The sequence below is a fragment of the Tenrec ecaudatus genome, chromosome 3 (assembly GCF_050624435.1).
Source record: "Tenrec ecaudatus isolate mTenEca1 chromosome 3, mTenEca1.hap1, whole genome shotgun sequence".
Taxonomy (NCBI): Eukaryota; Metazoa; Chordata; class Mammalia; order Afrosoricida; family Tenrecidae; genus Tenrec; species Tenrec ecaudatus.
Genome location: NC_134532.1, coordinates 220,049,027 through 220,062,181, shown reverse-complemented (window position 1 = coordinate 220,062,181; position 13,155 = coordinate 220,049,027). Strand labels below are relative to the sequence as shown.

General features: G+C 58.4%; 1 protein-coding gene across 1 annotated transcript in view; it reads right to left on the bottom strand.

Annotated features, from left to right (window-relative positions):
- Nucleotides 1–13,155, bottom strand: part of ABLIM2 (actin binding LIM protein family member 2) — a 63,797-nt gene that overhangs the window by 28,107 nt on the left and 22,535 nt on the right. The window contains exons 7-11 of the mRNA XM_075544652.1: nt 7,831–7,908; nt 6,401–6,547; nt 5,573–5,605; nt 3,790–3,910; nt 2,216–2,314 (exon numbers count right to left, since the gene is read on the bottom strand). Of these exons, the coding sequence (XP_075400767.1) occupies nt 2,216–2,314; nt 3,790–3,910; nt 5,573–5,605; nt 6,401–6,547; nt 7,831–7,908 (478 nt within the window). The remainder of the gene's footprint in view (nt 1–2,215; nt 2,315–3,789; nt 3,911–5,572; nt 5,606–6,400; nt 6,548–7,830; nt 7,909–13,155) is intronic.

Below are 13,155 nucleotides of genomic sequence, written 5' to 3'. Positions count from 1 at the left end.
GTGCCATTGAGTCGGTTAGACTCACAGCAACCACACACACAACTGACGAGATGCTGACAGGAGCTGCACCGTCCCCACAACCGTCCCATGTCTGAGCCCATCCAGGCAGCCGCAGCGTCCGTCCGTCTCCTCGAGGGTCTTCCTCTTCTTGGCTGTCCCTCCACTTGACCAAGCATGGTGTCCTTCTCCAAGGACTGGTCTCTCCTGGCCGAGTCCCACCCTCCAGGTCTGGAAGGAGCTCTCAGCCATACTTCTTCCGGGACAGGTCTGTTTGCCCTGGTAGCAGTCCAGCCCACGCATGGTTCAAGTGTGCCAATACTTCTTCTGTCTTCCCCGTTCAGTGTCCAGCTGTCATGGGACCACTGGACACACCCGTGGCCCGGCCGGGGCAGGGGCAAGCCAACCGAGAGTGGAGCAGCTCACCCCCACTTTGTGGTGGGCCTGACCCAATCAGGGGTGGCCCAATCGGAGGGGAAGTGGAGGTTTCCTGAGTGGGGGCCTCTGCAGAGGCCCACGACACTGGCGATGCCACCCAGCAGCCCCTCCACTGGGCGAGCTTCTCCTGGAAGCAAATGTTACCTCCCAACCCAGGACCCTGTCCTGGAGCCTGGGCCGAGAAGCTGGTTGTGCCCTGCAGGACCAGCGGGTGGGGTGCAGGCCTAGGGCCCCAGGCTGTGTGCCTGGACCCTCCTCTCCCACCACCTGCACCCAAGCCCAAACCCACTCACCCCTCCCTGCTCCTGAGCACTACCCCCAAAGACCCACAGGGTGGAGACACTGACCCCACACCTGTGAGGAGGAGGGACACTGGCCGGTCCACGCCACCCATACCTCTCCCACACCAGAACTGCCACACAGATGTGTGGCCAGGAAGCTGGACCTGTGTCCCGCTGTAGAGCAGGTGGCCCTGGGGGGCAGTGCCCAAACACAGGCCAGAGTCCATGGGGCCTGCCGGTGGTGGTGGGGGGGGCACCTGGCCCGGGGTCCAGTCTGAGGTGCACAGGCTGGATGGGAGCTCATGGGGCTGGGGGCCAGTCCGTCTGAGTGGGGCTGGCATGCGGAGGACCCCGAACCACCAAGGAACTGGGTGGGGACAGGGTGGGGGCTTGTCTCCGGCCCCCGAGGGGAGAGGAGTGGAGTGAGGCCCAGCCCAATGAGTCCCATGTCAGTGCCCAGGGCACACCCGGACATCCTTCTCCTGGGAACATATCCAGCGTGCGTGTCATGAAGCCTCTGTCCTCGCTTCTAAGTCGCTTTCTGGGGTGTTTCTTCAGGGAAGATGGGGTCATTTTTCTGGCTCATCACGCACCTGAGGGGCCTCTGCGTACCTCTGACCAGGCATCCACAGATGCCATCTGAGCAGCCACCCTTCTGGGCTCTTCATTGCCCACCGCACACCTCTCGCAGGACCCCGGGGATTGGGAAGACCCGGTGTGGGCGGCCAGGCACCTCAGCCCTCATGGTGCCCTCTTGGCTCTTTGACCCCTATGGAGGTCTCTCATGTGCAGATCTGCATGGTGCGACCAGACGCCGTTTGGCGTCCTGTCTGTCGCTCCCTCAGCCGTGGGTCCAAGTAAACCCAGACCCGCGGCTGTGGCATCTCTGCCCCACGTGCTGGGATGCTGGGTGCCCGCCAGAGGAGAGACTGCGGTGCACACCGAGGAATGGGGGCAGCAAGAGCAGGCTGCTGCCCCTCACACAGCGACTGGGACAGGGGCTTCACAGCCCCCAGAGACGGCCAGGGCATCACCCTGCCTCCTCACGCTCCGCGCCCACGCAAGCACGCAGACTCAGGCGGAGAAGGGCGGGCCGTCTGCACCTGGAGGAACCAGGACCTGGTGCCACGCGGGCCCCAAGGCCCCACTCCCACCTCCACGGACTCTGTGGTAGAGCAAGTCACACCCCCTCACACCCGCCTGCTTCCTCCTGAACCCAAGGCCACGCGTGTGTCCTTGACGTGGGCAATGGCACGGTTGGCAGGTCCACAGCTGCCTGGGCCTCCTCCTGAAGCTGCCCAGGCTGGGTCTTCTCCCTGGCATCTCAGTGAGCGCCCCCCACACCCCCACACACACCTAGATCCCCAAGACACCAAGGGCACAGAGCCAGACGTACAGGACACAGTAGGGACAGGCACGAGACAACAGGTTCCAAAGCCATGCGGTGACGGGCAGTGAGCACACAGGATGAGACGCCAGACGCCCGCCCGCAGCCTTACCTCTGAAGTAAGGGATGTAATGGTGTCGGAACACGGAGGTGGGGCTTGGGTGTTGGGACAGGGAGAGGCAGCTGCTGGTACCAACACTCACAGTACCAGCTAGGGGGCAACGGAGAGCAAGTCAGAGCCTCGGGCTGGCAGCCCACAAAGCCACAAAATATTCCTAGTCCCCGCATCACTAGGAACATTTCTGAGTCCTCTCCAGAAGACACGCCTTTTTGAGGCACCTGGGGGTCACCGGTGGGCCACAGGAGGGGAGGGGGAGCGGTGGCTCCAGGCCCTTGAGGGCAACCCCAGAGAGTTCCAGAACCAGGGTAGTCCCGGCCAGGGTCTCACAAGGGTCTCTGGGGTCAAAGGGATCAGTCTGGTGCCCAGATTCAAGCCCTGGCTCTGTGGTGGCTCTCGAGTCAGGTAGAGCAGCTCAAAGGGCCTAGGACATCATGTCCACAGGGAGCCCTTGGGCAGAAGGGAGATGCCAGAGGATCCCAATGGAGTCAGCTGATGCTCAACCACCCAAGCCCTGCTCACTCACCCACTCACTCACTCACTCACTCACTCACTCACTCACTCACTCACTCACCCACTCACCTACTTACTCACCCACCCACTCACTCACTTATTCATCCACTCACCCACTAACTCACCTACCCACTTGCCCACTTACCCACCCACCTACTCACCCACTCACCCACTCACTCAATCACCCACTCTCCTACTTCCCACACACTCACTCAACTCACCCACCCACCCACCCACTCACTCACAGACTCACTCACCCACAAGCACACCCACTCACCCACCCACACGCTCACCCACTCACCCACCCACTCACTCACTAACTCACCCACCCACTCACCCACTTACCCACCCACTCACCCACTCACTCACTCACCCACCAACCCACCCACTCACCCACTCATCGTTACTCATCATCCCATCACCCGCTCATTCCTTTGCCCACAGGCTCCTTCTCCCACCATCTGCTCCCTCACCCCACTGAGCATCAGTGCCAGGCACATACAGCAGGTAAGGGGAGGCGCATGTGACAGAGTACAGGTGGCAGGTAGTTGAGGGGAAGACCTCTGTACCCTTGGGGGCTGGCCCCAGGCAGGCAGCACAGCAGGAGTTTGTCCTGGGCATCAAGGGGCTCCTGCAGAGGCTGCAGTGGGACCCCCAGGGCAGGTGGAGACCCCTCAAAAAGGCTTTGCCAGGCTGGCTGGGGGGCTGCGGGGTGGGGGTGGGGGAGCCTTGGGCAGCGAGACACAGCAGTGCCAGCGGGGGGAGCAATGAGATAGGCAATGAGGTTGCAGGCGCATTAGCACCAGGCCCTCCCCTGGGATCGCTGTCCTGGTGACAACCTCGGGGTTCCCGCTAGCTAGCCCAATTGCCTGCTGACTCAGGCCTGCACGGACTGGAACCCCTGCCCTCCCCCACGTCCCGCCCTGCACACCAGGTAGGTCTCAAATGTGGCTTTGCCCATGGCCCCTCCCCACCCCACCCACTAGTCTACCACCACCCCCACTCTCCCAGGAACTGGAGCCTGGTGGGGGCACAAAAAAGGGGAGGGGGCTTACCTGGCCGGCTGTAGTGCTGTGGGGACCGGGAGGGTGGCGTGTAGCGACCCAGGCTGACTGACCCCGCAGAGCTGGGGCTGGATGTCCGGCATTGCCTGTAGGACCTGTCATCCTGGTCTCCCTGCAGGGCAGAGAGGCCGTGAACACCCAACAGAGCACTGTCCACCCAGCACCATGCCCAGGACCCCAAGAGCGACCCCCAAAGCACCCCATGCAGAGCACTGCCTACCCCATGCCATGCCTGGGACTCCAAGAGTGACCCCCAAAGCACCCCATGAGGAGTGCCGCCCACACTGTGCTATGCCCAGGACCCCAAGTGCGCAGCCAGGCATGGGCAACCTCTGTGCTGCCCCTCACCCTAGCTCCATCTGACAGGGCCTCTTGGATACGGTTTGAGGTTTGAGATCGGGGAGAGGAGGGCTCCCCATGTGTGAGCAGGCCCCCCTGGGGCAGAGTAGGAAGGCCGCTGCAGGCCAATGATGGGGGCAGGTGGGTGGCGTGTGATGGCGGAGCCGGGGCCTGGGGGTAGAGCTGCCAGCCCTCTCAGTCCACAGGCAGGCAGGAGGCGGCCTGTCCACATCACTCTGCATCCTCCCACCCCACCTCACCCCACCCCACCCCACCCTCCGCTCATGCTGGTGAGAAGCCTGAGACCCTGATCTGCTGCCCACGGCTTGGCCCCTTCAGCCTGTTTCCTGCTCCCCCAGTGTCCAACCTTCAGATGGCCACGTGCCCTCATCTCAACCATGTGGCCTGCCATGCAGGGGACCAGGGGACAGGGCCCCAGTGCAGGGGACCACCGTGGGACAAGGTTTCCCAAGGAGGGGACCAGAGGGATCCTCCAGGCCCAGCCCCAGGGGCTGTGGACAGCAGGGAGTGACTCCATGGAGATGCTGGGTAGCAGCAGGGTGTACATTCAGGCTGCCAGCTCCCCTCTGGACTGAGTGGGGCCAGTCTAGGTAAGTGCCTGCCTTCCATTGCCTCAATTTCCCCTTTGGTCGGCATGGAGAAAGCCCAGAACGAGGCTCTTGGGCTCTGCATGGGTTGACTTGTGTCCCAGGTGCATGCAGTGAACCCTGACTCCACACCCGGGGGTAGCTCACAGGGAATGTGGATGGGAAGGGAGGGGGGTGTCCTGAGCCCGGCTCTTGGCAGACTAGAGTGGACGAGGCACAGAGTGACTGCTGGGTGGAGGGGCCAGCGGGCGAGTGGCACTGGGCACGCCAGAGGCACAGAGTGCAAGGGCTGTGTTGGTGCCTGGGTGACCGCTGTTGCTCCTGCCCTGACCTATGACCCTGACCCACCAGGCACACTCAGGGTGAGCGGCCGCTCGGGTGTCTTGGACTTGCTTTGAGAACTCGCCCTGTGCTGCAGCCAGGTGGCCCTACAGCAATGGGCAGGACTCCCGTGGGCGTCCGAGGCAGTAACTGTACTCGAGGAGAAAGCCCATCTTTCTCCTGCGGGGCAGCTGCTGCTTTCAAACGGCTGACCTTGCGGTTGGCAGTCCAGTGGCTGCCGACAACAGACAGCCTCTGACACACAGACAGTCCAGGGATGTTCACACTTTCACAAGCCCCGTGTGGGGAGACCCCAGGGGAGCCCCCAAATCTCCTCTCTACAAAACCTAGGGTCCCGACTTGGCAAGCGTGGGGTCCCTGCACTGGTAGCACTGACTGGCAGCATGCAGTGAGGTGGGTATAAAAGCAGCCAGCTTGGAGGGCCAGGGCTGCCCGTGTGTGTGTGTGGGGGGGTGCCTGCAGATGCCGGGATGGGGGGTTGTTACCTCCATAGGCGTTGGCGAGAGCAGCTGAGGGGGCTGCAGACACAACACAGGCCGTTAGTGCTACTGCTGCTAACGGAGATGCTGGGCGGGCCGGGTGGTGGCCGCCCCCAGCCAGCAGCACCGGACACAGACCCTGATGCCTTGTATTGCCACAGATGCACACACAACACATACCCTGCCTCCAGGAACCCCGACCCCCGTGTGTCAAAACAGCAGCCTCCCTCGTGGGGTGCCTGGGGCTGGCTTCTGAGAAGCAAGCGGCCAGCCTTGTCTTCTGAGGTGTCTCTGGGGAGAGGACTCATCCCTCTGACCCACCGCAGACCCACAAGGGCTAAGCGGTCAGCACCCAGGGGGTCAAGGACGTGCCACAGGGGCAGCTGGCTCAAAGTACCCTGGCTCTCAGGGTGGTGGGGGTGGGAGGTGCTGGCCTGGAATGTTCTGGATTACAAACCGGTAGACTCTAGGCTTCAAGACAACTGCCAGTTTGTTGGAATGAGAAGTGGATTTCACCAAGTGCTTGTGAAGCTCACCAACCCCGCCCCACAATGTGGGACCCAGTGAATGTGAGGGGTGAGGGGATCTGGGGCAGGGCCTGCTGCTGGGCTCAGAGCAGGTCGGGCTTCGTGGTGCGGCACGTGGCACTGGCAGCCGGCTCTGTCCGAGTTCCCACAGGCCGGCTCTGACAGCCCACCTGGGCTTTCCACATAGACCATCGGTCAGACCCGGGACCTTAGCAGGTGCCTCACAGGGTGTGAGCTAGAAGGGGTACCAGGAGGGGACCCCTGGGTGTCCACACGAGATGCCCAGCTGTGGGCCCCGAGTGCGCACCTCACAGTAGCTGTGTTGGTCGCCCGCGGCAGGCCGGATGTAGGGAGAGTAGGAGATCATGTCCGGGCGGTCGATGTTGTAGATGGCCTTGCTCTTGGGCAGTGCAGCCAGCTCCCTGTAGTCCAGGATCTCATCACCCAGCTTGGCCTGAGCAGGAGGGAGGCCAGGGGAGGGTGGGGTCAGGCAGGCCTGGTCTGTGGCCCAACACCCGGCCATGGGGTCTGCAAGGTGGGAGCTGATGAGGGACAGAGACAGCTCCAAGTGGGCAGGTAGTGAGGCTGGATCAGGGACTGCGTGCTCCGTGTCTGCCCAGTCTGCCCACCTCACTCGGTCCCCTCATGCCCCTCAGCATTCCTGGCCTTGCCCTGAGCAGTGGGCTTCCTTGGAGAGGGTCAAGCTTGGGCAGTGGGACCGTATGATGACATTCAGGCCATGGACACACCATTGCAGCCCCTGACACGCAGTCACCACCCCATGTCAGGGTTCTGGGCTGCCGGGCTTCACCCCACACCAATACCACCTTGCCGAAGACTTGGAAGAGCTGAGGGGATGGGGTTCCAAACACCTGTGGGGAATCTCATTATCTGTTCCTTCCATTTCTGCAGATGAGTTGGAACTCCCATGTGCCCAGGGAGCAGCTGCACAGACCTGTCTTGTGCCCGTGAGACGTACATTCACTGCCATCCCTCCTGCACTGATCTGCACTGCTATGTGCAGTGTGTGTGCCCACGCGTTAATGCTGTGCGCACATGCATGTGCACTGTGCGTACACATGGGAGCATGCACGTACATACCCAACACATGCACACACATGTACATTCGTGTGCACATGTACACACGTGTGTTCTCACACGTGTGTGCACCTGTGTTCGTGTGTGCACATGTTTTCGAGTGTGCGCACACGCGTGTGCATGTGTGTTTCTGTGTGTACATGTGTGCGTGCATGAGTGTATTTCTGTGTGTGCCTGTGTGCATGCACATGTGTGTTCGTGTGTGCATGCATGTGTGCGTTTGTGTGTGTATATGTACACAACTGTGTGCAAGTGTGTTCAGGTGTGCGTGCATGTGTGCACCTGTGTGTGCATGCCTGTGTGTGTGCACGCATGTGGATGCACCTGTGTGTACATTTGTGCATGCACGTGCGTGTGCCTGTGTGCATGTGTGTGCACCTATGTGTGCGTGCATATGTGCATGCCTGTGAGTGCATGTGTTCACGTGTGTGCATGCACTGAGTGCGTGTGCATGTGCTGCGTGTTGTTTATGTGCTAGTGTTAGACCACACAGGGCGATATCTGGCTGGACATCTGCCCACGGTGGAGGCCTTAGCCCAGCTCGCATGGTTCACCCCCTGACCGCCCTCCCCCCATCAGGCACCAGGGAAATAGGGGCCCGTCCCACTCTGCCACCTTTACCCAGCTGCCCCCACTCACGTAGATGACCCGGCTGGGAGAGCCGGACGTGCTGGATGCGGGTGCTGAGACAATGCTCTCTGAAGACGTCCTGGTCTCCTGCAGGGAGAGTGGGGGGCGGGGAGGTAGATGTTGAGGGGCTGCGTCCTCAGCCTCCCAGGGAGCAGCCCCCAAAAAGAATGCTGCCTGCAGACAGAGAGAATGGCGAAACACAGGGGTAATGGGTGACAATGGCCTGACCGGCAGACGACACAGTGGGGACACGGCTACAAGGAGATCACCATGCACTCAGCTTCGGTAGAGGGGCCCTGGAGCCGGCGCTGGGCATCCGGCTGGCTCCATGAGCTCTGAAGGCCCTGCTGACCCGGGGGGGGGGGGAAGGCTGGGGGGATGTGGGAATGGGAAGGGAGGACTGGGGTGCACCTTCCTCCACACAGTGTCCTGATGACCTAAACAGTTCACACACTTGGCTGCCAACAGAGTAGCCGGAGGGCAGCGTCCACCAGGGGGCCTTGGAAGAGAGGCCCTGGCACCCCACTTCCGAACTATCAATCATGGATGCCCCATGGGGCCCAGAGCTGCTCTGACATGGGGCTCGGGACCCAGAGCCAGGCTGCCCCACATCAATTGGTGTGCCAGCCAGTCTATGCCGCAGCCACCCCCTCCTCTGCCATCCACACTGCCTGTGCACACACATGTATGTAAGCATGTGTGAGCATGTGTGTATGCCTACGTGTGCATACGTGTTTGTACACATGTTCCATCTATGCATCTATCTGTGTATGTCAGCCATCCACCCATCCACCTTCCTATCGTCTGTCTGTCCACCAGTCTCCATCTGTCCATGTCGTCTCTGTGTGCACAGATGTATCATTTACACAACTATGTCTCCATAATCCGCATATCTAGATGGTCCATCCATCCTCCTTCCTATGGTCTGTCTGTCCACCCATCTCCATCTGTCTATGCAGGCACCTTTTCTATCAAGAATCTATCCACGAATCTGCTGCGTGCAGAGCACACACCACAATCAGCCACCAGTCTGCGCTGTGGGTATTGCTCTTTCTACCATCCATGTCCTTCAGTCTGTCAACTACGCAACACACATGCACACATACACACACACCATGTATCCATCATCTGTCTACATCTTCAATCTGTTCATCCACCCACCCATCTTCTCTGCCTATCTACCATCTCTCTCTCTCCTGTCTCATGCATCCATGTCTATCCATCCACCTTTCTATCAGCTGTCGAGCCATCTAGTCCCTATCTACCTGTCCGTCCACCCACCTTTCTGTCTCTCTGGAGTCCTGGAATTGAAACAGTGGACACCCTCAAAGGTAGGGTTCAGCCCCACCCAAAGGTACCTTGGGGGAAAGCCATGGAGACTCCAAAAGCCTGTCACATCCACCTTGCCCTCGGGGCTGTTCTGTCCCTGTGGAAGCCCTCCTTCTTCTCCCATCCCCACCCCACTGGCACCAAGCACCCCCACCACTCAGCCTGACATTGATACCCCCCAGTCCCCACATCCTGATCCCCTGAGCCCTCCCCCTCCCCTGTCCTGTCATGACCGAATGGTCATTCACAAGTGCACAGCCGGGGAAGTCATGAGCAGAGACCCTCCCATGTGGGCCAGGCAGTGACACACAGCCACAGGGTCAGCAGGACAGGGTGGGGACGGGGACTCAGAACAGACACGGACACCTAGGTGGCACAGAGACACACCTGTAAGGCACAGGGCATGGTGCCTGGGCACGCCGGGCCCCAGGTCTGCTTCTGCAGCTGGAAGGGAAGCAGAGGGGACCCCACCGCCAGTCAGTTTGGCACCGTCCTGCACTGCCCTGTCTCTCTGTGGATGGGATCAGAGCCAGCCTGGGCAGCTCCTGCCCCCAGGGGTGCAAAGACCAGGAAGCAAGGACAGCTGGGGAGGGGTGTCAGGGGGGCTTTAGAAAAGTTACACCCGCGCTAGCCTCTCGGATAAAAGCTACCAGCCAATGCCCTGGGGGGGTCCAGCCACAGCTGGCACAGGCTGACCACAGCAAAGACCGGGGCCCATCATCCAACACAGGGCACCAGGCTCGCTGGGCCAGGGACAACCTGCAAGCTGGTGCTACAATCTCTCGGGGAACCTTCCAGAAGGAAGCCACTTCCTGCTGCGGTCTCACTGCCCAAGGACCCAGAGGAAGGACAGTGAGGTCAGCAGCTGGAGGGCCTCAAGTAGGGAGGCTGAGAATGGACAGGGTGGACATCACCCAGCACACCTGCAGGTGGTGGTTCCGGCCAACTCCTCCCTCCTGTACACACCTGCGCACCTCCAGCACCCAGTGCACTGACCTAAAAGCATGGCCTCTCCTCAGAAACCTCTGGCCAGGACCCATTCCTGGAATCCCCCCAAATCCAGACGAACCACCATTGAGCCAATTCTGGCTCACAACAACCTTATATAGTTTCCCCAGGCTGTCAGTCTTTATGGGAACAAACAGTCTCACCTTTCTCACATGGGGCAGTGAGTAGGTTTGAACCACTGGCCTGTGGTTAGCAGTTCAAGGCCTATGGGCGCCTACTCTGGATGCCCATCCTGTCACAGTGGCCTGGAGGTGTTGTGCCAAGCACCTTCTGTGTGTGTTGGGGGGTGGGGGGATGGTTGCCTTATTTTACTAGCCCTGGACATCAACTGGTGACCATAACTCAACGGGTTGACCAAAAATTCCATCAGAGACTCCTGATCAAAAGGGGGAAGATGTGAAGCAGAATGTCTATCTCTCACAAAAGCCAGATTTTCTGGGGCCAGGGAGGCTGGATGCACCCCCGAGACTCTTGCCCTGAGATAAGCTTTAAACCTTACATTAAAAAAAAGTTTTTCCCCGTGGTCTTTTTAAAGCCACATGATCATTTAACGTAAGCCAGTAAGGAATGGTGTCTGCTGGGGTCGTTACACAATCGGTGTCAAATTGACACTATCAAGAGGGAAGGGGTGGAGCTAGCCTGTCAATCGGGCTGCAGCTGGATGACCTCATTTGGAAGTGCTAAGGAGATAAGAAGCACACTGGAGGCTAGACACATTGTCTCTGCTTCATTTTCCTGCTGACAAACCACATGGAGCTACACTGATGGAACCAGAGCCGTGGAGCTGGAGGAGCCACGTGGAGACCCATGGAAGCGCTGAGATGCTTCCACTGCCACTGGATCCACAAGGCTCCCCACCCACTGGCCTGTGATGTTCCTGCATTCGGCACCACTGCATGTGTTGCGTGAGTCTGAAGAGGAATTTATGGACTGGTATCAGACATATGGGCTAATATCAGACTTATGGACTGGGCTGGAAAGAGGGAGAGGTACCAAGGCACGGGGTGGATCTCTCCAGGAAATGGGGTGACCCTCAACAAGGGGGAGGTTCTCACTGTCCATTAAACCCCACGGGCAAGAGGAGGCCTCCTCTTTGGGGACGCATGAACATGGGATCTGTATTAGTCCAGGTAGACCAGAGAAACAAATCCTGGGAGACTCCTATGTGGATAAGAGCTTTATATAAAGAGTGATTGTACATTAAGAAACATCCCAGACCAGTCCAGATCGAGTGCATAAGTCCAATATTAGCTCATATGTCAGATACCAATCTATAAAGTCCTCTTCAGACTCACGAAACACATGCAATGATGTTGAATGCAGGAAGATCACAGGCCAGTGGGTGGGAAGCCTTGTGGATCCAGTGGCAGTGGAAACACCTCAGCGCTGGCAGGGGGTTTCCACATGGCTCCTCCAGCTCAGGGCATTAGCACAACACCATGTGTCTTGTCAGCTGCAAAAGCTCCCAAGGACTGAGCCTGTGTCCTGCCTCTAGTGAGCTATTTATCTCCTTAGTGCCTCCAAATGAGGCTATCAAGCTGCAACCTGATTGACAGGCTGTATTAGTCTGGATACTTTAGAGAAACAAATCCACAAAAAACACATGTATAAGAGAGAGTTTTAAAATAAAGATTAAGTGCACATCAAGAAAACATCCCAACCCAGTGCTGCCCAAACCCACAAGTCCAACGTTAACCCATATGTCCAACACCAATCCACAAAGTCCTCCTCCATCTCACAGAACACATGCAATGATGCCAACTTCAGGAGGAAAGCTGAGTCAGTGAATGTGTAAATATCTCAGCGCTGGCAGGGGTCTCCACATCAGTGCCCCAGCACCCAGGGCTGCATCGGGGTAGGTCCATGTGGCTTCTCCTCAGGGATGTCCTTCAGGAAGTGAGCCTTGCCAGTTGAAGCAGGGAACTACTAAGGCAGCTGCACCCTGGTCCAACCATCAGAGAGCAAGAGACCCGAGAACTAGAAAGGTGAGGCTCACTGAGCCATTTATCCCTCCACCTTTCAATTAACCCCACATGTGTTTATTGGCCTAGTTGGCACAATAATCTAACTACCACACAGGCTAAGCTCCACCCCTTCACTCTGAATCCTCTCAAATTGCCAATAGACGATGTAACTGCCCCAAACTCACTGCCCTCAAGTTCGTTCTGATTCATAGCAATCCTATAGGACAGGGCAGAATGGTCCTTGTGAGTTTCTGAGGCACGACCCCTTCCCAAGAGCAGGAAGCCTTGTCTTTCTCCCAGAGAAGCTGGTGGTTTCTGACCACCGACACTGTGGTCAGCAGTCCAACACGTGGCCACTGTGTTCCTGGGGCTCCTTCCTCCCAGATCCAGGGGATCTACAACAATGCCAGGCCTCCAGGTGCGGGAAGGAGACAAAGACCTTCTCCCAGTGCAGACAGACAGAAAACCTTCCCCGGGAGCTGTCAGTATTGTTAGGAGCCATGGAATTGGTTGCAACCTGTGCCCAGCAGAAGGACACACTTCCCGGTCCTGCCCTGTCCTCTCAGTGGTTCCTGTACCCATGCCCATCACTGCAACCACTGTGCCCGTCCACCTCCCAGAGGGCCTTCCTCTTATTCACCACCCTCCCAAGCATGATGTCCTTCTCCAGGGACAGATCACTCTGAGAAGACGTTCAACACACACAAGAGGAAGTCCTGCCATCTTGACACATGAGTGTCTCTGGATTTGTTTCTCTAGTCAACCTGGACTAACACATTTGGTACCAGGAACGGGGCACTGGAGAAACAAACCACAGAGATGGAGAGTGGGTGTTTGTTGGACCTCTGCCTCATGGTGGCTTTTCTTCTTTGGCTAGCCAGAGGTCAGATATGCCATGCAGTTTACTGGGTTTTCTGGAAAGAATATGGGAAGTTAAAGTTCTGGTTATTTTGTTTGGTTGTTGTTTTTTGTTATTCCTGTTTGAAATGGTGAAAATGAATGTGATTAATGTATATTTTGAGCTTAGGGGGCA